Source organism: Cyrtonyx montezumae, unplaced genomic scaffold (genome assembly GCF_038088225.1).
Source record: "Cyrtonyx montezumae isolate F1298 unplaced genomic scaffold, pur_monq_1.0 scaffold_8, whole genome shotgun sequence".
In the NCBI taxonomy this organism is placed as follows: Eukaryota; Metazoa; Chordata; class Aves; order Galliformes; family Odontophoridae; genus Cyrtonyx; species Cyrtonyx montezumae.
In genome coordinates, this window is record NW_027072089.1 from 8,409,455 (window position 1) to 8,434,979 (window position 25,525).

Below are 25,525 nucleotides of genomic sequence, written 5' to 3' on the forward strand. Positions count from 1 at the left end.
TCCCTGCTATAGGCAGGGACACCTTCCTCTTGACCAAGTTGCTCAAAACCCCATCCAGCCTGGCCTTGAGTGCTTCCAGGGAGGTGGCATCCACAACCTCACTGTGAACACAACCTGTTCCAGTGCCTCACCACCATAAATATGTGTGTATATATACAGAGAGATGTCCCCTGTGCTTGCAGCACGAGGCTGCGGGGGTGAGGCGTGGCTGGGATGCCCTGACTGCCCCTCATTCCTCCACACATTTTCAGTTCGGAGCCCGAAAAGCTGCAGAGGAGGGTCGGGAGACGCGAGGAAGACGGCTGTGCTGGGGACTGCGGACTCCTGGCGGCCCCTTTAAGAAGCAGAACCCACAGCCGGCTCGCCCGCCCGCTTCTGTTTCGCTTCCCCCGCCCTGCCCGAGACACTGGGAGTCAAAGCAGGTGCATGCGCAGTGCGCTGGCAGCCGGGCGCGCGTGCGCAGTCACCTGCTGGATGCCACCCTTCCCTCCGCGCTCCTCCCCGCCGGTACATCCGGGTCACCGCCGCCCGCCCGCCCGGTCCCCTGTGGTGCTTTGCAGCTCGCCCCCTCCCCCTCCTCCCCCCCTCCCCTCAGCGCGGGCGGCTCCGGCGCTGTCGCCATATCCGCCCCAGCCCTGCGCGGGGTCCGGCCCGGCCCGGCCCAGGGAGGCGGCGGCTCCGGCACCGTCCGCGTCGCCGGGCGGCTCGGTGAGTGCGGGGTGGGGCGGGTCGGGCTCGCCGCAACCTCCGCGCCTCTCAGCTTCAGCGGCGCGACCCCTTCCTCATCTGTTGCTCCTCCGCAACTTGCCGGGGCTCTGCCCGTCCCGCCGCGGGGCCGTGCGCTGAGCGGAGCGGATTTGGCGTAGGGACGGGCCGAGGGGCGAGGTGAACGCGGCGCTCCGCAGGTAGTCCTGATGGAATCCGGTCGGCTGCGGTTGCGGGTTTGGATTCGGGAATACGGGAGCGCGCAGCTCGGCTCCGCCGTGCCGGTTTGGAGTGCGGTGTCATGCGTCGTCGGGGTCGTAAAATACGGCAGCCCGCGTCAAGGAGCCGGCACGCTGCTGGCTGCGGAGGATCGCGAGGGGGTTTCCTCTTCTGTTCCATTGCACGCAGGGCTCAGTGCGGCGGCGACGGCAGCGTGTCACCTCTTAAACCCTGAAGTCCCATCAACACGCGTGTCGCTCCTTAAGCCCGCACAGCATTGAGGCAAATGCAGCCATCTGCCTTCCTCCCTATTCCCACTTCTGCAAAGTTTGTTTTCCTCCAGCTTCTTTGCTTTTCCTTTTTTGCACAGTCCCGTGTCGGTTCGTTGGGTCGCGTTTATGCAGCACGCGAGTGCTTTCTGCAGTAGGCTGTGGCAGGTTTTGGGCAGGAGACGTCCAGCTACTGAGCTGAGCTTTCTGCTATCAGAGCTGGAGTCTGCACCAGACCTGTCAGGTGCAGCCTGATGTGTATTGCTCTAGCGATCAAAAAACATCTTCAGCTCTGTGTCGTAAGGGTAATGGTGAAACCAAAACCATGGGAATAAAACACTGCTGTGCTGTGAGACAGGAATGGGTTTTGTTTGACATGCAGAGAGCACTGCATTATTGAAACAGAAGCTTTTAGTGGAAGCGTAGATAGCGTTTTATTGAAGTCAAGCTGTGAGGTTTCTTCTTGCATACATTAGCTGTCAGAGAATAGGGACAGCAGAAAGAAACAATCCCAGGATCAGTTCTGAAATACCTCTGTCGTGAAGCATTGCCATTGTATGAAAGTGAGCAGCGAATTGGAGCCTTTCTGTTATATAACTCCCATTTGTCATCAGGTGCTCTAGATTTTCCTCATTGTTTGCAGTTTAGCTGAGGCCACCTGAGGTGAGTGATTATTGAAAGTCTCTTCTGAAATCCTCCGTCTCCTCGCATGAAACCCTTCCTGCAGGAGCCTTGCTGTCTCTAGAAACGGTGTTAGCTGGCTCTTTTCTTGCAGACTTCACTGCTCTGTTGTAGTTCTTGAGTTTTGCATCAGTTCTGTAACATCTGCATATTAAGAAAGTATTATATCTCGTGCCCCCATGTAATTGCAGTGTTTACAACTTAGCAGAAGTGTTAATTTGAAATGAATTGAATGCAGTAGTTTAAATCAGTCCAGGGAAAGGTACATGAAGAGCTCTATTAGAAGTCTGCAGACAGACACCTTGAATGATGCTTCCTGGACACCAATAGAAAGGGTGGAGAATGTGTTGCTAACTACTGTGCTATTGAATGATACAGTAATAGAGGTTGACTCTGCTATTTGGAAAATGTTATGTTGGGGGCCACTTTGGGTTTCTGTACCTGCTTAGATGTGGTAAATGTAAACACTGTTGGGTTTTTTTCCCCTCTGTGCTGGATCTAGGAGAATACAGGTGTGCAGGCAGCCTGCAGCACTGTTTTGTTGTTGGCAGCTGTGAGCATGGATGGAGGAAAACATCAAGGAGAGGTGAAACTTATATGCAGGAAGTCAGATTTGGTTTTTAGTCATTGAGTACTTGTTACTTCTTAAGCAACGGTGCTAAAGTAAGGTTATCACCTTTACTTGATCTTGCTGAAAGTTTGTTCTTCTGAAATTACAGCAAGAGTTCTACTCATCAGTGTTGGTGGGTTTGAGAAGCTCAACTCCTGGCTCTTAAAGCTCATGTTAACTACCCTGAAGTACATTATAAATAAATATGAGACTTATAAAAAAAATAATGAAAACACATCTTCAAAGCTGAATATTTTGAGTGCTGTGAAATTGCATCTCCTGGAGTATTAGTTGTTAAGAAAGCGTGCTGCAGGTGAGGTTTGAAGCCCAAGTGAACCTAAGTGCTGAATCCTTGCACGTGTCAGCTCTTGAGGTTGGAGCTGGGATGCAGAGATGAGGGATCCTCCTGGCACGTGTTGTGGTCTGGCTGAGTCCCTCTGGATCTATCAGAATGGCTTCAAGGGGGATGTTGCAAGGAGTTAAGCACTGGCACTTAGTGGCCCTGGCACCTGGAAATGGTGCATCATGCAGGCAGGGTAAGATGAATTTCAGTGCATTTTTAGCTGTAAGCAGTGAGCAGTTGTCTGTACCTTTTGATATCTTTTCAATATCTGTTTTTTTGTGTGTGTGTCAGAAACACTTGTGCAAAATTACCGTCAATGTAATCTTAAGTCTGTCTTCAGTATTATTCTGTGTATATATAAGCACTGCACAGATGATGTGTTTTTGTCGCTGGATAATTTAACACCTCTAATACAAAGTCTACTTTTCATGTGTGCTAAGACAGTGGCTTGTTTGATCGCTGTCGATCTTTTCTCAATCCACCTCTTTCTCTTCTGTGGTTCAGGAATGTTCTCTTGAGTGCCATGAGCTGGCTGCTGCAGCTGGCAGAACGTTTCAAACTGTCTGAAATTTGCTGAGTGTAACAGGCTGTCTTCTATAGGTGGTGTTTTACATTTGCAGTTCCACTGCCTATTGGAGGTAGAAGTACTGCAATTATATAAACAGCAGAGCTTAGCAGAAACCACCAACAAACAGTGAATGGCTGTGGAATTGTCGAGGTAAAGCTGGAAGTGTTTTTAGTTACACCACTTTCTCCCGTGTTCCCCATCTCCTGTGGTTTTAATTGCATTCTTCTTTTTGGAGCTAGCATTTTGTCTCCTGTCACGTGAGAGCCTGACGCGCACAGAATACCTTCACTGTGGAGGCAGTGAAAGCAGTTGCAGGCAAAGCAATTGAAAGGTGAAAGTAAAATGGTGCGCTGTGCCTTTTGCTCCTGATGACCTGAGTTTCAAGGTAGTTCAGAGACAGGCACAGATAAGAGGTAAAGACTGTGTCCTCTCCATTCCTCCAACCTTTGTTGTTGGCTTATGCTGTCGTCTTAGTTTGCTATTGCTACCAACTGTATGTTCTTCATTAAATGCTTTATGATTATATCCTTGGTTAACTTAAGAGATGTAAAGACTGGTCACTAAGTTACGTTTTCTGAAATGACTTGAGGTACCAGACTCCTTTTTTCAGCATTCTGTAACTATTAAATGTGTTTTGGGAAATTCTGTTGTCTACCTGTTTTACTCTACCCTGAATTCTTGTACTGCATTTCTGATTTGGGGAACACTTTGTGACTTACTGTCAGTGCTTTTTCTCCTATGCAGAATCATTATGGCTCTGTAGGATGAATTAAAGACTGAATGTCTCTGAAATAAGCAGTAACTCCAAGCATGTAGAAACTGATATTTCTACAGGAAGCTTTTTTTCTCTTGTTTTAGTGGAAGTGCACTATGCTTGTGATCTTGCAAAGTGTTTGACTGATGCTCTGGCTTATGGATCTACAGCACTTGGGATCCCCAGGTGGTCTCTATGCAAATAGTAATTGGGTCTGGGACAGCTTAGCTTGTGAGATCGAGTGCATTCAGTTTGGTGTGGCTGTACTTACTAAAATAGCCTGCCTTGCAAAACAGGCCTTCTGTCTGCCACCCACACCAAACCCTAAAGCCTCATCTCGTAGGAGTTAATTGGTCTGGAAGGCCGGTTCTCAGCAACATATGCTCCACCTGAAGTGGTGACCACCAGACAAAAGAAGGTCGGTAGCAACGACCAGTTTATGTATGAGGAAGTGGGGCAGGAGGCTGTCCTAGATACATCCTTAAAAGCCCTTTTTACATCCGCCTGCATGCTTAACCATTCTCTGGTAGCACGAAGCTGCTCTGTGAGCGACTTCTGTTCAGCTGGAGCTGTTCAGAAGCCTCTTAAATTCAGCCAGGAGGCAATTCTGGTTCTCCTTCAGCACTAGATGATTAAATTAAATGGAGTGTTAGGGTGAGTAACTTCTGCTGCTGCGCTATACGAGGTAATAGATGAGTTCCTAGGAACCCGGGTTGTAAATTAGCTGACTGGTAAGCCCTGTTCCTTTGAGGAGTGGATCTAGCCACTGTATAACTTCAGAAGTCAGATGTAATTGAATGTGCTTCCAGTCAGGTGTGGCACTGGGGCACTACTGGCTCTCTCTTTGTTTGGCTTTACAGGACTCTGGAGGGTAACATCCTCACACACGAGGGAATCTTTGTGTTGGACAACAAGGTGCTTGTTGCTGCTGATGCACAGGATTCATTTTTTTAGTGCAAAAAGTATAGTTTTCTGAATTCTAGTCTGTCTGTTCAAAGGCATTGATAGACTGAAATCAACTTAGAAGAATGACTAAAATATAAAGCTATTTCTTGAAAACAAAACGAACCTCCCTCCCTGGTTTAGTGGCTGCCTGAGAGGTTGTGCTCTCACAGAGTATGTTCCCGGCAAGAGCTGGAAAAGCCAGTTCATTTCTTTTTTGTTACATTTGCACCTTCCATGTGCTGAGGCATATGGTTATTTGAAACTGTTCCTTCTTAATGTGGAAGTGAAATATGTAACCACTACAACAAGCTTTGTCTTGAAGGTAAAATTGCTGACCTCTTACATGAAAGAGGGTTGTATGGACAAAACAGAGCACTGTATGGGGTGGGTAATGAACAGTATCTAACTGATGTACTATTTAGATTTCCTGCTTTTGTTTTGTGAGAAGGTGTTTGTCAGTCAAACGTCCAGTTGAATTGCAATAATAGTTTTGTGGTTTATTACACTGGGTGCTTCTCGTGCTTGCCTGCAGCTGGCTAAAGCCTTACTCTTGTGAATGCTGAAGCAGTGCTCATATGCTTTAGCAGGGCTTACCTCTGCATCTCTGCGTTCAGAGCTGAATTCATTTCTGAGCAGTAGTAACAGGGTAACGTTGCCCTAGTTGACATCTCCTAGTCTGAAGTTTAAAGGATAATATTCCAAGAACTTTAAAGCATCCAAACAAATCCAAAGTTTTCTTTTCAGGATTTTCTGTTCTTAGCAGCATTCGAACTTGTCCTGAGGAATTTTCCAGTACTTATTAATAAGCGTGGGGTAGAGCTGCGTCCCAGGAGGTGATTGTTGCAGGTGAAACTGGCATCAAGGAGATGTCAGCATAATATGCTATTGATTAAGGCTTCGAGCAAATACTATTATATACCGATGTTAATATTGTGTCAGGTGTTCAAAAGGATTTCAGGGAAAGTACTTCAGTAGCTGCCAAAAGTGAGAGTTGGGAACAGATGTTCTAACTGTATTCTTGAAATTTTTTTGACAGCTTTTCAAACATCTCTGGTGTGCCTGAGCTCAGCAGCAGGGTGTTTTTGTGGGGTTTGTGCCTCTTGCTTTGCTTGTCTTTCCTAGTGCAGGATATGCCTTGCTTTGACCCCATTGCAGTCCTATGAAAACTCATTTCTAATCAGCGTTCATCCGGTTAGTCGGTGTGGGGGAAGGAAAGAGCTTGGATGGAGATTGTGCCTGAGGTGAGGAGTGGTAGCAGTAAGCTAGGAGGAGGAGCATCTTATTTTGAGCTGAAAGGAGAAAATGGGAGCCAGAGTTTGGGACTGAGTTGGGGCCAACTTGTTCAAAAGCTAGTGGAGAGAAAGAGCTGGGAGCTTGTGGGCAGTGTGGGGGCTGTCAGTGAGGTACTGACTGCGGGAGCGTGTAGGAATTACGGTGCTCATCTGTTTCAGCAAGCTGGGGTCATCAAGGGAAATGGGAAATTGCTGGACAAAATAAATACAGGATGAGAAAGGCTGACAGGAGAAGCAAGAGGGATTTGGGGCTCTTGGACAAGGAAGTCTTGGAAGAAAAATGAGGGTCAGAAAAGCTGTAGATTGGACAGCAGTTAAAGAAAACATCTCAGCCTTCTACCATTGGTAGATGGCATATCTTTGCACTTGAACCTGATATGTGGTGAAGCGATAGAAAGCAGTGCAGTGAGCAGATGGCTCTGATTCCATTCATGTGCCACTTAGCTACAAGGATGAGCTGCCTGGATTCATCTCCTAGTTAAGGGTATAGACTTGTTTTTATTTTTTCTGTGAGGTTGGGAACAGAACACTGGGAAGGCAGCCTGCAGTGCACAGCTGTACCTATTGCTTCAGGCAGGACCCCTGCTTTACCTCTAGGACAAAGTGGCTTGTGCTCATTCTGTTCTGTCCTTCAGTATCTTGCCATATTTTCATAAATTCTTGCTCCAGAGGTGCAATTAGTTTTCTCTTGAATAGTCTGGTACTATTTTCTGTACAGTTATTTGTTGCCAGAATGGTCTAGTGAGATGAGGAAGTGGTTTGCTTCCTATTTTACACATGAGCAAAGGCACGAAGAAGAGAAGTTCAGATAGTTCTGCATGCATGGCTAGAAATGACTGAAGCCCTGAGCCCTTTTAGAATAGTTTACGTATTACAGCCACATCCCTATCAGATTTGCTGCTGTTTTCTTGTTGTGGTTCAATTTTAAGAGGTTTTTTTTTGTCTCTTTGGACTTAAAGCCACCATAACTGAACTGGAGAATGCAGCAGTGAGTGGACTCTTTCAGATTACTGAAGCAGCAGAACTCAGTTGTTTCATTTTGCTAGAAAGGCAGAGTTGTTTCTAGTATTATTTTTTCCTCAGGTAAATTTTTGCTTGCTCAGAGAAATGAGGAAGGGTTAATTCTGGCACTGTGTGACTCTCAAGAACTCTGGTATTAGGAACTCCTGCAAATGTTTGATATTGATGCAGATAGTGTTGTTTCCTGCATTCCTAAGCTCTACTGTAGTCACGCAGCTTAAGGGCCAAGCTTGAAGGGTCAGACTTTCAGGTGCTGTCAGTAGATACCTGTTAGTAATCAGATGGTGTGGCAGAGTCATGGTGGTAGTGCAGTGCAGCTTTATTGGCAGAATGTGGGGTAACTAATTCCTTTCTCTCCTGTGTGGTGAGGGAGGAAGGGATGAGCTTGTTTCTTTTTCAGTTGAGGCTCTGAGTCTTCCATATTGCTTTGCTTAGCTGGATAATTTGCTAGGCAGCCCTGCTGGATGTAGCCACTGGAAGGGAAGAACTGTGAGTAGAGCCCTGTGGCTTCTCACGTTTCTTTTAGAAGACCCATATCTGTTTATTCTGTCACTGAAAGGAAGGGTAAAACGCCTTTCCTATTCTTTTTCAGATCCTCCTACCAACTCATCATCCAGAGTTGCCTGGGGAGCTTCTGCTTATGATAAGTACTATGAATGTGGCTTATCCTGGTTAGAAAGCTGCATAGTCTTTTAAAGAGAGGAAAAAGAGTTTACTCCTGGGTAAAGAAAAGAACAGCAGCCTCTGCTGATGGAGCTGTGGTTTTTTTTGCCTTTTCTTGCCAGGCCTACTGTGTTGGCTTCTGTTCAGTTAATGTCTGGCTGATCAGCTCTGCAGCTAGCAGGGCTAGGAATGCTTTGGCTGTAGGTTTCTCTTGAAGGCTTTGCATTCACTGGCAGCGAATGTCTTGAGTCTCTAAAGTAGAAATTTCTGTGCCCTTTTAGGGAGGAAATGATCCCAGGTATAGTTTTGATCTGAAAACTCATGGGGTCCTCAACATTTTTTAGAAGCACAGTTGGCTGCTGATGGCCGGCTATGTGACAAGCAAATTGAAGGACCTTCAGGTTGAACAGTAACGTTTACGTTTCTAAAGGGCACCGAAACAAAAACTTGAAACAGGCAGAACCTTGGGTGCTGTTTTCTGGCCTTATGCAGGCTGTCTGTGTGCTTAGTTTTGTGATCTGTCAGCTCTACCCACCTTCACTTCTGTGGGTGGATTTATGCAGTTTGAATATCTTCGGTTCAAGTAAGAATTGTAGTGACACTTGGTAAAGGAACACGAAGTGCAACATGCTGAAGCATAGCTACATGTGGGTGAGTCAGGCAGGAGCTGGGAGTAGCAGCCCTAAAAAAGAAGAGGAAGTACAGTCATTATAAAACTTCATTTAAAAAAGAAAAGAGAAACAAACAAACCCCGGCAGCCATCCGTCAAAAGAGGATAGGAATGCAGTGAACTAATACACTTGGTATCTTTGAGTTTTGCTCTGTATATAGACCGTGTGTATGTAAATACATATATATATAAATATACAGACATCAGACATGCATCCACATACTAGCATTCGTGCCCACGTACTGTACAGTACAGTTAGCTATATCTTAATATAGTACTCCAGTAGGGCAGTTTGGAGCCCAAACAAACCTGAGCTGATGTAGAACTACATGTATCTCTGGAAAACGAGTATCTTAATTGCTGGGCAAAATTCTGAAGTGATTCTCAGGCCTCTGTTTTGCTGTGCTGCTGATAGAGGCTTTGCTTATGCTCTTGTTCCATCTGTTGAGGGCAGGTCTTTTTTGCCAGGGAACAAGCACGTGTACACTCATCAGAGCGTGCTGTGTGTTGTTGACAGTTGTCAGGAAATAAAACACACTGACTGCAGTAAAGTGCAATTTTCACAATGTGTCAGTTTTACGATGATTCAATGCTGCTTAATTCCATCTTGTTGTATATGTAATAGATTCAGAACAAGAACTGAAAATCACTTCGTACCTTCAGGTAATTTGTATTTCATTTCCACAACTGTAAAGCTTTGTCTTGCTTAGGGAGCATCATCTTCAGTCCTCGTGCTGAAGCCAAATGGCTTCTTTAAAATGAAAAGCACAGTTGTTGTGCTTAGGACTGGTTTAGTTCCTGGCTTCAAATCAGAGCTTTGGAAAAGCAAACAGCAAACAAAAAACAACTGAAGATATTTGCTTTAACCCTGGTAAAATGCTGTTCTTGGCAAATGATAGTGTTTCGTTTTTGTCATGTGTTTGTACCTCAGGAGAAACTTCATGTAACAGTGCAAGGTACTTAAATATCATTTTGTTCTTCTGATTGTTGTTTTATGGTGATTCTTAATTATATCTTTTTTCCAACGACAGCATTCAGTGTTAATGAAAGCAAGTGTTTCAGTTCCTTTTTGGAAGTTCAGAGAGAAAAAACGAAGATAATGAATAAAATCCTTGTTAGATGACTGAATAGTCATCTTTCTTATTTAGGATAGCGTTTAATAAATGACCTATTTCTTCAAAGTACTTTGGACACTCGTGTTGTTTTTTGTTTGATTTAAAGCTGGTCTAGTTAAGGCATTCCTTTTTTTCCCCGTTTCCTTAGGAGGTCACGGAGCTCTGGTTTCTACACTTCATCTGCTGCCCTTCACTGAAGGAGAGCACCTAATAAAAGTATTTTTTATTTCATCCACCGGTTATTGTGTGTAACATCATCTCTTCATTACTACTGTCAGCTGTGCTGAGCTTCCTGAGTTGCTGAGACTGCTATTACAGCGTGAGCTTATAATGGAAACTTGAAGTCTGTGCTGCTTGTGGGCAGTGAAATAGAAGTAAGTGGAAGGTAGGCTTCGTGCCCTTGTCTCATGTCTGATCGGGTGGTTTCGTTCTTATTGCTCTGTCCTTTCTAATCCTCTTTTATTTGACATTTATTTAGAACGTTCTTCTTGCTCATACCTCAGGAAATATCTGTCATAGGGAACATTCCTTGTGTTTTCTTTCTGACCCACCAAGCTTTTCTCTGCTTTTGTTCTCCTCTTTATATTCTTAGCAACAAAATGTTTGGGGTAACTGCTACTTGCAGTAGCTAATTTGGTTGTGTGATAAGCCTGGTTGTTATCCAGGCACTTCCTTCATTGAGCACTATTAGTGCTTGTAATCATCTCTGTAGAACTGAGGCTAAAACTGCCTGAAAATGGAAATGGTTTGAATTTCGTCTTCAACTTTTCTGTTTTTATTTTATTTCTGCCACCTTCTGACCACACAGGTTTTGAAATGGAAGCATACTCACTGGGATCTGTTCTTCAGCTCCTCACATGGGGCAGGTCTGGTCAGAATGCCAGACTGGTTCCTGTTAGAGCTGTGCACGTTGAACTGGAGGTGGCTTTTTCCTTTCCACGGTGGTTCTCAGGGTTTCTCAATACTTGTAATCAGGGTAGACTGTGCCTGCAGGAGTTTGGCTTTCTGACAGGAGCTCCTTTTGGGTGTGAGTAGGTTTTATGATGCAGAAGTGAACCTTTATTTCTTCCTCGCTGAAGAGCAACAAGCACCACTCTTATCCTTTCTAAAACAGGGCTTCCAGGGTTGAAAATAATTTCCTCTTTTTCAGTGAAACCAATCTTCAAGGTCAAAAACTCAAATTTTTCTGATGGCGGTAGAAACAACCTCAGTATCTTATTTTTTCATTGATTAGGATAAGTAGTGTTTATCACAGGCTGTAGGTAACACTTGTTGAAAGATGCAGATCTCCTTTGTTATCTCCTGATCTTCATAATGACAGAGTTCTGAGTTACATCAGAATAATCCTGAAGATGTGGTTGGGCTGAGCATTTAAGTGCCTTTTTTTGTATACCCTTGTTGTGCAGGTTAATTATGAGGACAGAACTTCTGCGGATGTTTCTCTCTCACAGTAACTGTGTCCTCAGTACAGGAAACTGAGTGATCACTTCCTCCTCCACTGTAGCACCTGCTCCGAATAATTGATGGCATACTTTACTTTACACTGATTTCATCTTTACATAGAAATAGCGTGGTCATTGTTTTAAATATACTGCATTGTTGTTCTGTAACTTCAGAGAAATAAATTTGGAAAACACTTCTGAAAGCTGCAGCCCCAGAACTGCCTCATGCTTAATGAGCCATGCACCAACTGCAGTTGATTTACATGTATCAATTTGATCTAAATCCAATGCAGTTTATAGAATACCAGAGTGCATACCAAGACTGAAGTGGTGCATTAGGGCCCTTAGCCTGTCCAGAGCAGGAAGGATGGAAACACTTTGTCTGTTTGCCTGGTAATGGGATGAGTTCTGTCTAGCTATCACGTTTATAAGAAAGGGATTAATTTGTGTGTCTCATTTGACTCTTTGGAAGGTAAATCCCAGATGCTGAATTGTTTCGATCGTGCAGGTATGTAATTTAGATGATTTGAAGAGATCTGTCTATTCTGGTGTGATGAATGGGACTAGAGCAGTACATTGCATAAACAGAAGTAGCTGTCAAAGGTTTAAAGTTAGTTGTTTTCACTTCATAGTTTCGCTTGTTCCAGTTCATATACCAGCTACCTTGCTCTAAATTGACTTAAGGAATTGACATCCAAATGTCAAACAAGGGGACGCTCTCCATGTTAACCCAGGTGTGTTTGTTGGTGCAATGGAGGAAACAAGACAAGGAATGTTCTGCTGGCAGGCACAGCTTAAAATAAAATAGTATAAAAGCCTTAGTTTATCTGAAGTTTTGGAGGGACCAAAGGAAACAAATATTTATATCAGTTTTATACTGAATGTGCTCTTTAGAAAGGCATTCTGTTGCAATAGTTGAACTTCCTCCTTTCTCGCTGTAATAGGATGGAAAGTACCATAATAATAGTGGGGTGGCAAAGTCTTTGGCTTTTTCTTTGGCAAAAGGAGACAAGCCCAAATGCAGCAGCCAGGGATGCAGAAATGAAGGAGAGGAGCTGTTTGCCTTCAGAAGGCCTCAGGTAGACAGGGATCTCCAGCAAGAGGTGCCCTCACCTCCACTGCCAACCTTTTAATGAGGTCTTGGAAGGGATGGATCCTGGCTCCACTCCTTCCAGTTACTCGGGTACACTGCGTGCACCAGAGCTCCCCTGGGTTGGCCCTACCTTCCCACCAGGTGCTCGATCTCTGTTTCAGGCTGTGACTTAACATTTCTGCTACACTCCTGGTTTGTTTTTAATGAAGTCATTATAAGGAATTGGTTTGCCCTAATTCAGTCCTAATAAATGTTAAGGCCTTTCATTTGTCTGTGAAATCCTTTGACATAAGTGGGAAGTCAGGCTTTGCTTCTGGCAGGAAAAAAGGTGTGCAGTCCTCCTGTCCATACCATTGTAGAAAATGAGCCAGGGAATCAAACTGTGGCCTGTGTCAGTGCTGTGCTCTCTTGAATGTGAGACTTTTCCATGAAAGATATTTTTTTCTTTCAACATGGTTTGTTAGCTTTCTAAAAGGAGACCTAAGGATGTGACTCAACTTTGCTGAAGGAAGGAAACAAGAAATGTAGCTGTTCTCCTGTTCTGAGCTTACAGCAGACCTTTGCAGAGGGCTCAGTATTGTTGCTAAAAAATGTGAAACTGCTCATGGGAAATGAGGAAAGCATAGCTAAGAGGATGTTCTTGGCTTTATGAAAAAGACACAGCCATTAATGCCATCTTGTATGCAATTAAAACAAAAAGCATCTCTACGCTTCATTTAAATCCTTAGAATCTGTAGGAGTCTGAAGGCCTGTTTCCTCTCTTCACTCCACATATGTACCACTGAGTGCCATGATCCCTGTGTGCTGTCAGACTGGAGTGTCATCACCCTGTGTGCTGGAGGTGGTTGGTGCAGTTCAGCTGACGTATCAGCAAGCAGGTGAGCTGTGGACAGGACAGCAGTGGTGCTAGCCCTGCTTCTTTGCAGTGGTCTAAATCGCTTTCATTTGCAGGACTGAACTCAATTGGTGGTGCTTTGAAGTGCAGCCTTACAATAAAGAAAAATAACCATTAAAACCCCAAATAATCAAAAAGCCCCAAACCTTTGTGGCTTTGAAGCATTAGCTCCACCCACTCCTTAGGTGAGGTGTGAAGGGGGTTGTCATGTATAATGTACAGGCACCAGTGACTGATTGAACTAATGTTGCTTATCCCAAAACCTGGCTCCCCTAACTAGACTAAGGAAATCTTACTGACCGTTGATCACTGAACTGCCTCTGGCACTGCCATTTGAAATTGTCTATTGAAAGCAGGGTTTTATTTGTTTGTAAAATGCAACTTGTAGCTCCTGTAAGCAGGGAAGATACATGCTCAACCACGCTAACAGTCTTAACATTCAGTGCAGCTGAGGAAAGTGGAAGTGCCCGGTGTTCGGTGTGCAAACAAAGTTGTGATACGATTGAATGGCTGATACAGGACTTCTGCCCTGTGAGCTTATTCTTCATCTGTTTTGGTGCTTCACAAGTTTGTTCTTTGAGCCGTAGACAAAGTGAAGAAAGAGACCTTCAGGAAAGGAGAGCTGGGAAGAGAGTAGGTGGCAGAGCAGGGGCTTCTCTTAAAGCGCACCACTGTACCATCATCACCTTTCTCTGCTTGTTTGTACAGAATCTGTGTGGTGCTCAGAAAATGGTTGACCTAGTTTCTTGGTTCATGAATTAGTGTATGTGCCTGCTTTCAATAAAGCCTACTCATAGACCAATCTGATGTTGGAAACTTTAAAATCTGGAAGTGTAAGAGATGGGATACTAACCTGCTTATCTTAGGCTTTGATTTCAAGGCACTTGAGAGGTAGTGTGATAAAGGTATATAAAATAAATAACATGGCTCAAGCTAATGGGAAATGAATAGCTCTTCATGGCATGTGAAGCTGACATCCAGTTTTCAGACCGTAGGTTTAAAATAAATCAGACTTTTTTCCACACAGTAACTAATTTAACTTCGGCACTTGCTGTCAGTGTTGGTTGAAGAGGCTGAAGATGTTCAGAGCTATCCAAAATGCAGATATGAGTTCTGGTCCAAAAAGTCTTTTAGTTACCTCTGAAAGAGCACTGAACATCTTTTGTTGAGTACCTGCTGTTGGGCTTAGGTGGACATTTGGTGTGGATCATTTGGGCTGCTGTTCCCTTGCCAGAAAACCCCCATCTGGATTCTTTCAGTGCGAGTGTAGTCGATAGTTGTTTAAGTTCACTGTCAGCATTGTGCTGCAATATAAAAATCCTTTAACTTTAAGAGAAAAATTGGGGGCTTGGGTTTCTCCTCTGTTTTTAGGAAGAATAAAAAGCAAAATAGGTATTTTATTTTTTCTTTTTTCTTAAAGAAAAAGTGCCTTCAAGTAAGAAGATACTCATCTTTGATAAGTGATGCTTTCCCTATGACTTCTGTTTGAAAAAGAAAAAAAAGAGAACACTTCACTGCTTGTTCTCTTGGCAGTGCTGAAAACCAGTGTATTTATACAGTAAGTGCTGGTTGTGTTATCAGTTGTGAGGTTTCGTTTTAACACCAAAAAATAACATAGGAGAGAAACCATTCTTAGCTTTATTAAGAGCACTGGGTATGAAGCCCTTTACCTTGAGGGCTGCTTCTAGAGGTATCCTAAATCAGAATTAAGTAACCCCCTGTAGTGGCCTACTTGTTAGTAAAGATGCCAAAGGGTTATTCATGTTCCACTATCTCATGTGTAAGGTGGCTTTGTAAAGCTGCTGATGTGGGGCTGTTTACATAGAGATATTTTTTTCTCCCACGCTGCTTTCATTAGTCTACTAGCTAGCATCTCTTGCTCGGCAGATCCAAACTGTGTGATGGCATTAGGCTTCCCTTAGTCTTTTTGCTGCTGCATTCAGCAGGAGAAGCTCCAGTTAACCTGCTGAATGGAGGGGATGAAACTTCTCTGTCCACTTTATGTAAAGCCCATAGTACTGAGGCAGGTGTTGGGGGCAGGAAAAAGCTGCCAGTTAGCAGCTAAAGCAGCTTTCAGAGTGCTGTTCTTAACGTTATTCATTGCTATACAGCCTTGTTTTGACTGGAATTTTACAGTCCTGCTGAAAGATAATGCACTGCTTATTGGGTAGCACTCTGCTTTTCTCCCCCTTATGTGCATACTGTAAAGTTCGACTGTTGATACTGTTTGCACGAAACTGGGGTTATTTTGCTGGTTGAAAATGGGACATCACTTCAAGCAGGCTTGGATCAGACTGGTTTTGTTGAAGCGATTCTTGCTTTTATTCAAATACTCTGCCAACTGATTTTCTAAAGTTACATTGGTGGCTTTACATCTAACCAAAGCTAATAGCCCTGCGTGTAGTTGGGGTGCCTTGCAGCAGTAATGCGGGCTTGGGAAAGCTTGTTTTGGGGTTGTTCTTATAGTCTGGTGATTTCAGTTTGCAAATTCTCATCTCTCACAGACTGAATCATGTGTTTCCATCTGTTTTTTCTAAGGTGAGTAGGTCATCAGAATCAGAACCACCACTGAAAAGTGCAATATGGATCAGATTTGGAATGTGTTTTAGTCACTGATGCATCTCGTAGGCTCCTTTAGTGTCAGTAAGAGGGGAGCAGTTTAGCGAACAAATTAGTTGGCTGTGCATGTACAGCTAAATCAAAATGAACTTAACCTTTTTCTGACTAAAATCTGTGTATGTATTTTCCTTATCTGAAGCACATCCAGAGGTGGTAAGATGTATTGAAGTAAGCCAGAATTTAACTTGACTGCACATGCTAATACTGCTTCTTTTTTTCTATGCTGTTAGTGTAAGTAGCATAGATGGAAACTATAGCCATAAGTGATGCTGGCAGTTAGTGGGTAAAGGGTACTCTGAAGATCCAGGGCTTCAGTGACTTCATAGCTTTGAAGAATGTTGGCTGCCAAGCAGGGGCTTGTGTGTGTGTGTGTGTGTGTAAAGATGAGAAGGGCATGGCTGCACTTACAGCTGTGCAGCACACTGTTGTGCTAGCTCCTTTTGAAATAATGGATGGAGTGGTACAGTGGTTCCTGGTGAAATACTTTGTATTTTTCTAATATTTTGTAGTTTTTTAATTTCAGCAAATTCTTTTTCTGTGTACTGACAAACTGTTGTTTTTTTTTTTTCCTCTGGTGTATCTCAGTGATCATTAAACATTGTTTGATCAGATCTGCCTCATGAGAATGGGTGGTATTTTCTTTCCATGATACAGCTGAAAGTTAGGTTAACTGGAAAGGCTGGGGCATGGGAGATAGAGTGGAAGGCTATTAAATGGGTAAAATTAGTAGCTGACAATAAATCTCTGGTCTGGAAACTCAGATGATAAGGCAATCTCACTGTGTGAGCTTAGTGTTCCCTGTGGTGCAACTGGGCTATCTGAGGAACTTCAGAGAATTTACAGTCCTGGTGTCACTACAGTGCTTCAAGGGTAAGTTGAATAGGAGAGCTCTTTTATTCGTGGGAGCCAGGAGGAACTGTGTTGAATTAATTAAACAGAAGTCTCTTTGAGTATCTGTAATGGTAATGTGTTGACTGGGTGTCATGTGTTTTGAGTTCAGGGCTGTTCTTGTGAGTGAGGTTACTCTGAAGCATGGCTATTTGTCTGAATGATAAAGCCTTTCAAATAAAAAGGGAGCGATGAAAGTTGCTGACAAGAAAGCTGAGATTATTTTAATGGTAAGATGAAGGAAAGCTCTAGGTGTACACAGATATTAAGTCCTGCAATAATGCTTGACAAGCAGGACTTGTGCATTACACCACGTAGTTCAAGAGGCTGGTGAGAGCTTGGCTCCAGCAAAAAGGCAGAGCACTCTTTGGCCTGTAGCTACAGCTGCTTCACTGGGACTGGTTACAGTCCTGTTCTAACAGTAAACTTCTATCTGTCTTCCTGATAAAACAGCCTGCCCTCCCCCTCTCCAGTTCTTAGCAAGTTATTTCTTTAATTTCCTGCTATTTCTCACAGCAAACCTGTTTGTGCTCTACAGCAATATGTGCTTCCTGTCCCCCTTGGGAAATAATGAGGGTGAGTGATAAAGTGGTTGGTGTTACCTCATGCCACCATCACTGTCCAGTCGTTCTGAGCTTACGTGCTTTTCAGCAGTTCTTCTCAAGACTTCTTAGTTTGTTAATTTTCAACCTAAAATACGTTTAGATCTATGTTTCTCAAGGCTTCTGACATTTATCACCCTTACATAGTAGCAACGATAATTCTTAGCAATCCAGTTTCAGTAAATTGTTGTCACGTTGCTCATGGGAGACTTGAAGAGGTTATGTCTGCAGCTGTCTTAGGCAGTTCTGGTGTCACTCTGACTTTTGGGCAGTTCTTAATTTTGGTTTTTAGAAGTTGGTGATTTTGGCCAACTGTTTTCCTATGGGGAGTGGAAGCAGGTGGTTTCATGTCTGATAACAGAACAGCTCCAAGAAAGGAGCCATTGAGTGTCCTGCAGATATCTTTCAAAGGCTCTCTTCCCTTCAGGGCTGTGAAGGCAAATATCCGTGTAAAAGTTAAGAGAGAAATCTAATCCCATGATCTCTATCACAAGCAATTCCTCTGTCTGTGTGTGCTCAGAAGTAAGATGGGACTGATGGCCTTGATGCCTGCCTTTGAATTCTGTGCATTTGTACCATTTCTTTGTTTTTCAGTACTGTTCTTGGCATCTGCTTTAGGAGATACCTCAGCTATGAGGTGTTTCATCAAGCCTTTTGCTTATGAGTGGTGTTCATATGCATGGAAGCTTGCTTTCGTAGTTCACACGAGTGGCATTCCTTGATTATATTGTCATCTCTCTTAACTAGTGGAAAGGAACTATCTGCCAAGATCTCCCTACCAGTAAATAATACTGTTCTGCAGTTCTGTGAGTATAGCTAGACGGAAACTGTGTGAATTAGTCAGTGTTAAACAGAAGCAGATTAATCTGGACCGAGGGAGCAAATAGGTTGTAACTTCCTCGTTTAGCAATGTAACAGAAGTAGGCATTTCACTGTTAGCATAGTCCAGCTGTATAACTTAAAACATTAAGTGGTTCCAAGTATAAGACCAAGACTAGTAATTGCACATACCTCTTTGTTCTTCCATAGCACCTTGGGTGAGCTCCAAGTTGACTTCATAGGTCATTTGACTAATGTGCTCATGAAACTTTGGACAAGGCCTTGGGGTAAAGTGTGAAGCTTCAGTATGCTGAGATTTCTCCCAGAATTGTGTTACTTTGGCCAGATTAGTTCTCTTCAGATAATTCAAGGACAGGTTTGTTTGGGTTGGTTTTTCTTGTCTGTTTGTTTTTGCTTGTCTTTCCAAACTAAAGCCAGCCTTGTGGCTTGGATTCCTTGACAGCCTTATTGGTGATTATCGATTTCCAAGTGACAGGAGTGGAAATATCTGAGTATAGGTGACTGTTACTTGTACGTTCATGCTCAGAATTGCTGCATCTGGAACTGCTTGTGCTCTGCTTCCACAAATGGAGGAAAAAAACAACAAAGCTGTGTGTGTGGACAGATTTTGGTTTCTCAAAATTACAGTAAGTGTCTATTTTAGTCCCCTAGAGTATCTATTTTGTAAATGGGGAAAGATGCAGTTGGTTAGAATTTTTGAAAGCAGAAACAAAGTCCTGAAGATCAATTACTTCAGAAGTGCTCATTTTTTCCTTAAAACACTCAGGCATTTTAAGGAGTAAGCAGGACAGAAATAAGCTTTTATTCTTCAGCAAAGAGGTGCAAGTGAAAGGAAAGATTGAAAGTAACAGATTTGTATGCCAAGATTGTTTATATAAGTAACATTGAACTGTTGCAACATTTCTGAACATCTTAGTGATAGGAGTGTTTCTGATAACAATGCCTGCACATCAGAGGAGCATGCTAAGGGTAAGTGTGCAGCTTGATAGATAAAATTTGCTCTTGACAGACTGGAGTACAGTGATACAAATAAAATCACTTCAAACTGTTGTTAACTTGTAAGCTACCAAAATATTTTATTACTTAAAGAAATCCAACACAACTTCAGAGGAGCTCTTCAGTTGTGACGAATTGCACTTACGAATTCTGATGAAAACATTATACTCTTACGTTCTCTTGTAAAATGTGTTTCTGACTGTCAGCTTGTGAAAGTACTGATGTGACTGAGTGAAATGCAGAGGAATTTATAGTGAAAAAGAAACAGCCCTAAACAACTACGTCTTGGCACAGATTTGTGTAGGGTCGTTTCTTTTTCTCCATTGGAAATGTATAAAATGGTGAAAGACACAAAATGTGTGCCTTTTCAGCATTTTATTCACTTAACAAAACACAGAACTAAGCAGACACATTTATTGATATTGTGAAACCTTAATTCAATTTTAATTGGAAGTTTTCCAGCTCTTGTGTGACAGCACCTGTGTGGAAGTCCAGGATACTGTCAGGTACTGTGACTCCAGATGGAAATCCATTCCAACAACAGAAGCATTCAGAAGGGTAGAATAGATGACAGTATCTGTCTATACATCAAGGCATATCCATTGGGAGGTTGGTCACTCAGTGCACTTATTTTTGCTGTGTTTCTCCCAGCTTTCTGTTTCCTTAAGTGTAAATGTATCATAGTTTTCCTTGCAGTTGGGTGCTGAATGGTGACCCTTGTGCCATTCAGGTGCTCTTAGCAGAGACACACAAGTCTAAAAGAAAATAGGTAATTCTGCCTTTGGCTTTACAGCATGTAGGCTTATGAGAGAGTAGGAAAGAGCTGTGGTTGGAAAAAGGTTGAGCCACTCCTTTGGGCAGCAGCTCTTGCTGGCTAGAAGAGCTGCAGTTAGGTTTTTTTTTTTTTTTGGTGCAAGTATCTCATTAGCTCAGCCCTACCCTGCTGTGCCTTTTCAGGGCAGTGGTCCTTGAGGTAAGTTAGTGCTTATGCAGCTCTTTGGTATTACCAGCACTGTGTTCAGTTGCAGAAACCAAGTGTCTGTGAAATGTTGTTTGTGACATTTCTTACAGTAAGCAAAGTTCAGCATGTGTATAGTGGAATTTATGGAAGTAATGAAGCTGCCTCCTCATAGTTGAGCTTCCTATTGTGGGTTGCTTTCCCACTGCTGTGCTCTTAGCTGTTGTAAGCACAATGTTTGTGAGCCCTGAGTGTGCACTGGATGACTGCAAGACCATGAAGTTGGTTGTACTTTCTAGGAGTGGTTTCTTCTTCAGACTTATGGTATATAGCAGAGGGTAGAGGTGGTGGATTTGTTCTTAATTTTTTTTTAAATGTTTTGTAATCTCTGTGGAAAGGATGATTTGGTCAGCAATTTCAGATGTTTGTATGACATTTTTTTTTAATTCAAATTAGTTCTAATAAAGCATTTTTTGGTAGAATATTAATCTGCATATTGAAGTAAAGTTACTGCTAATGACAGAGGTTAGAATGGACTGTCTCAAATTACTTTTTAATATCTGCAGAGCATGGGAATGTTGGGTTTGCAGCAGTTAAACAATTCATTATCTTTCAGACTGAGGCATGAGTGTTATCCTGAATGTTTGCAGCAAAACACAAATGCACAATTTTATTTTTGGAGCTGTGCCATTTCAGCACCTTGTTTTTTTTATAATGTGAGGTAGTAGTGAGATCTCAGTGTTACCCTGTGTGTGTACTTCATGTGATGTATCCTCAGTGGCTCTCTGAAGGGTCAGCAAACAGCCTGTTGTGTGCTTATCCCCTTCCAGATGTGTCCTATTGTACCTTAACCAAATCTTGCTGCTGTAGCTGAGTTCCAGGACTCAGCTCACCCTGTGATGCATGTTGTTTTATGTTTAGCCTTGCTATAGACGACAGGTGCAGCAGTGTTCATTACCTGAAAGCAATCAAAAAGTTTTAACCAAATTATCAAAACACGTTTGTCTAGCTACTGAACTCTTAGGTTTAATTTCTGTAGTTCAGTCGCTCCTAAATAAATGATACCTCAAAGATAGGAGCAAGGTTAATAATTATCTGTGGAAGCTTTATTTTCCTCTGCAATTATACACTGACTGTAAGTACAGCCAAGTGGAAAACTTTCCTTCTCTTGGATCTGGTAAATCTCAGTCAAATTTTAGCACTACTTTTGCTGATAGTTGTATTTTTAAGTATATAACTGTATTACCAGGTAGATATGGGAGATACAGGCCCAAAAGAACAGCATCCATTTCTGTATTTGGATAATTAAGAGACTATACAGAATCAAAATATTCAGTGTTTCTAAATCTGTGAAAGCCATATGTACTGAAAGACTGAAAAGTCTCTGAAAGGCACTCAGTTGGCCAAAGTGATTTTATATTGCTCTTGTGAAGTCTGCTTACTTGTTTTAGTTTTTCTGTGATGCTCATGACAGTGTCGTAATGCTAAAGTAATTTTCTAGCTTAGGCCTTGTGACAAGCATATCTTTATTAATGAGATTTATAGTTATGTGTATCTTTTCACTTCCTCTGTCTTGTTTGTGTCATATTCTAATAGTTTGAGACTGCTGGCAAACGTCTGCTGTGTCAGAAAGTTCCTGCTATAGGAAGTTCTGCTGAAGGATCACCAATAAATCATCCAGTTCTTTGGCAGTGTCTGTGCCACGTGAGATGTCCCTGATAAATTGCATAAGTTCATGAATGGCAACGCAAATAATTCCATAGTAGGTAATGTTTGTTCTGTCCCATGCTAGACGTGACAAGCCTTGAGCTCCATCCTGCCTATCGTGTGAGTTAACCAGCTTCTTTTATTCTGAGGGGTTTTAAACAACAAAAACAAAAAACAGATGATACAGAAGATTTCTGTGGTTGCTCTGGATGAATCTGAAAGCAAAGAGACCTGATTGTGCAGCACTGTTTGACTTCTCTGAGTGCTCTTAACTATGTGTGTGTAGCCCTTCCCTGTCAGCAGCCAGACACGTCTGTTGTGTACAATTAATCAGTGCAGCTGTACCAAATCCAACACACCCTGTAGGCACTGAATCATAGTCCTTGTACAGCTCTGCAGGCACTGAATCACAGTCCTTGAGCAGATGAGTACACAGCACTACATGACAGATCAGTTTCTTCCTAGAAGGTATGCGTGTACGATGCATGTGCGTGCTTTTGTTTGCACCTCTCGCCAAGCTGGAGCTTGCTTCCAGGCTCGTGTTGCACAAAGCAAGTAACACTCCTCTGGATACTGAGCTTCTGAAGAGCTTGGGAGGCTCTGACTGTTGTTGGGTTGAACGCTGGCTCATATGCAATACTGCTTCTCCTCTGGGTGGTAATGTGGGTAAGGGCCCTATGGTTTCTCACAGAGGAGCAGCCTAGGGCATATTTCACCTGTAGAGCAGCTGGCTTGTCACATAGCTTTAAAACACTTTGCAGATGAAGTCCCTGCTGTAGGTTTGGGAACTGCAACAGTTAGGCACTTTAAATTTTGAGTCTAGTTATGCATTATTAGTGCCATTTATTGCTCTCACTCTGTTACTCTTGAAATCTGTGGTCCTGGAGCTTTGTCTCAAAATTTGTAAGCAAACACAGTGTTTGCAGTTGTGATACTCTGGTGAGGTGTGCTTGCATTCACTCACAAAGGTAATGGCAAGAAGATGGAAAAGAGCTGTATGTCTCTTACTGCATTCCAAGCTGCACATAGCAACTTTGCATCTACCAACATGTGTGCTGGATTGACTCTTCAACATGAATTTTATTAGATAAAGTGCCTTTCTTTCATCTGCGTTTTTAACTTCAGATTTTTTACTACTTTTCCCCATGAAAACCACAAAAATTACCCTAAAAGCTGATAATCTTGAAACAAGTATTTCTAACCTTACAGGAGCAAAAAAAAAAAACTTTAGTCTGACCTGTTTGTAAACGTAAATTGATTATATTTTTTTTCCTACTTATCTGCTAATCCAAGGATAGTCTGATTTGGAAAAGATGAATTGGCTCCCTTATTGCAGCCTGCAGAACATACATGTGATCATTTCAGTGTTGGTACTTTGCTTCTGCAGAGGAATGTGAGAATTGTTCTAAAATACCTTGTTTTTAGCCTCAGGTACGAAGCAGTGCAGAACGTTTGTGAAACTCCTGCACTGACGTAAGTTATAACATATGCATCAGATGTAGGAAAAGGGAGATTAAAGCCTCTGATGGTGGCTCCTCCAACTATGCTTTCAACGAAGGTCTTTTACTGTGTAGGTACAGACTGAAGTTTGGGGAGGATGTGAGAGTGTAAGAATGGCTTAAAGTTCATCAGATTTCCTGTGCAGCGTAAGAGTCCACTTGCCTTTAATGTCTAGTGAGAAGCGGATGTGAAACCTGAAACAGTCTGTCAACAGCTTTCTGGGAGTGAGACCTGCTACTCAGCGTCGCAAACAAGAGCACTGTGGTATCTTTTAAGCAAAAGAAAGAAAAATACTATTCACAGGCTAAGAGCTTGGGCTACTTTAAACTTCAGGTAGAGAAAGTTAGGTCTTGTAAACGTGGCTTCAAATAAGTTTCAAATAAGGCCTGGGCTTCTATAGACTAGATATAGACTTGATTAGGAAGCAGGAAAAAAAGGATAAACTAACCAGATACCCATACCCGTGGCTTCAGAGAACCTTCTCTTTCTCCTGCTACCTGCTTTCAAATAGTAAGACTTTTTAAATGGCACCTCATGCAGAAGAAGTAGGCTCTCTTGCATGGTTGTCTGATCCATGCACATTGGAAGCCTGACTCTGATCTGTTTGTGCAGTCCTGAAATCGGTGTTAGTGTGTGAGCTGGGGGGGTGCCTTGCTCAGCTGGAGCTGGGGCACTTTGCAAGTAGAGGTTGGAGGAGTGGATCCAGGAAAGGCTGAGGGCTGTCTGGTGAGAAGGAATTTTTATGGCATGGGAAAGTCCTCACTTCCAGTCTTAACTCACAGTAGGTCTTTGTCTAGCGGAGAACTGAAACTGTTCTTTGGAGCCTGGATGAGCAACTGCAATCTTCTTGCTGTATGCCTTACTTAGGAAGAGTTCTTGTAGATTGTTTATATATTGAACCTTTGAATTAGAGTCAGTAGCAGTTGTGCTGTTCTGCTGATTTGTGTCACATACAGAGCTTCTTTTATTTCACCTCTTCAGAAAGCAGAAAAATTAAGACTGGTCCTGTGTTCATCCCATAGGCCGATTCCTGGTTTCAGAGTATTTTATTCTGTCCCTAGGCCAGACCTAATATCAGTCAAATACCAAACGTAGTAGTTGAGATGTAAGGTATGAAGGTATAGCAGCTTTGCTTCAGAATGAAGAAATCTCTCAGTTTTCTTGTCCTGCATGTCATCCTTTTCTGCTGTGTGTCAAGAGCCATCCTCTCAGCAGTACTAAAAAGGATTATTTCTGTGGTAGCATACAGAACCAGGGCATAGGACGCAGTTGCTGTGAGCCATCTGAAGGGGGATCTTATCAACACCGACAAATTCCTAAAGATCAGGAGAAGAGAGTGGGGCCAAGCTCTTTTCAGTGGTGCCCTGTGACAGGATGAGGGACAGCAGGCTCAAACTGAAGCACAGAAAGTTCTGTCTGAACATGAGGAGGAACTTCTTTACTTTGAAGGTGATAGAGCCTTGGAACAAACTGCCCAGAGAGGCTGTGGAGTCTGAAGATATTTAAACCTGCTTGAATGCTTTCCTATGTGATCTACTGTAGAGATCCTGCTTTCAGCATTGAGTCCAGAAGTCCCTTCCAGCCCCTTTAATTCTTTGTAACTGTTTTAAAGGGGAGTGAAATGGGGGTGGAGTGGGTGGTAATACTGGCAAGGATGTTATTCTTCTATTCAGAGCCTCCAACTTAAAGTAGTTGTGAGAACTTGCATTTTAAGGGAAAGTGGCAAAACCGTGTAGCTCTGCTAAGCTCAGAATGTCAAGTGCAGTGTTGGAAACAAAAATTACACTGAAAGGAGAGAGAATCATAGGAAATGGTTACAGCTGAAAAATCTTTTCTTCTATGACTTCAGAGTGATTAACAGAGGAAAAGCTGGTCAGGGTTCTGTGTGGTAAATATGGTAAATTACACTTCAGTTCAAGCATTGTCTTGGATTGATGATGCTTTAAACCTGTGCCAAATGTTTGCTTTGGGAACAACAAAGGTGATGTGTGTTTTTTGTCTGCCTTTGCAACTTTTTCTTCACAAATTAATAACCTTCCCTTTACTCACATTGTGTTCTCAGTACCATTGTTACTGTGTGATCTCCAGTTGAAGCTCTGACTACTGAGGTTTAGTATCATTTCTTTTGATC

At 42.8% G+C, this 25,525-nt stretch overlaps 1 protein-coding gene across 1 annotated transcript in view; it reads left to right on the top strand.

Moving 5' to 3' along the window:
* The first annotated feature begins 411 nt into the window (after positions 1-411).
* Positions 412-25,525, top strand: part of CYRIB (CYFIP related Rac1 interactor B) — a 69,010-nt gene continuing 43,896 nt past the window's right edge. The window contains 3 exon segments of the mRNA XM_065753180.1: positions 412-524; positions 526-580; positions 582-708. Coding sequence (XP_065609252.1) covers positions 427-524; positions 526-580; positions 582-708 — 280 coding nt within the window. The 5' untranslated portion in view covers positions 412-426.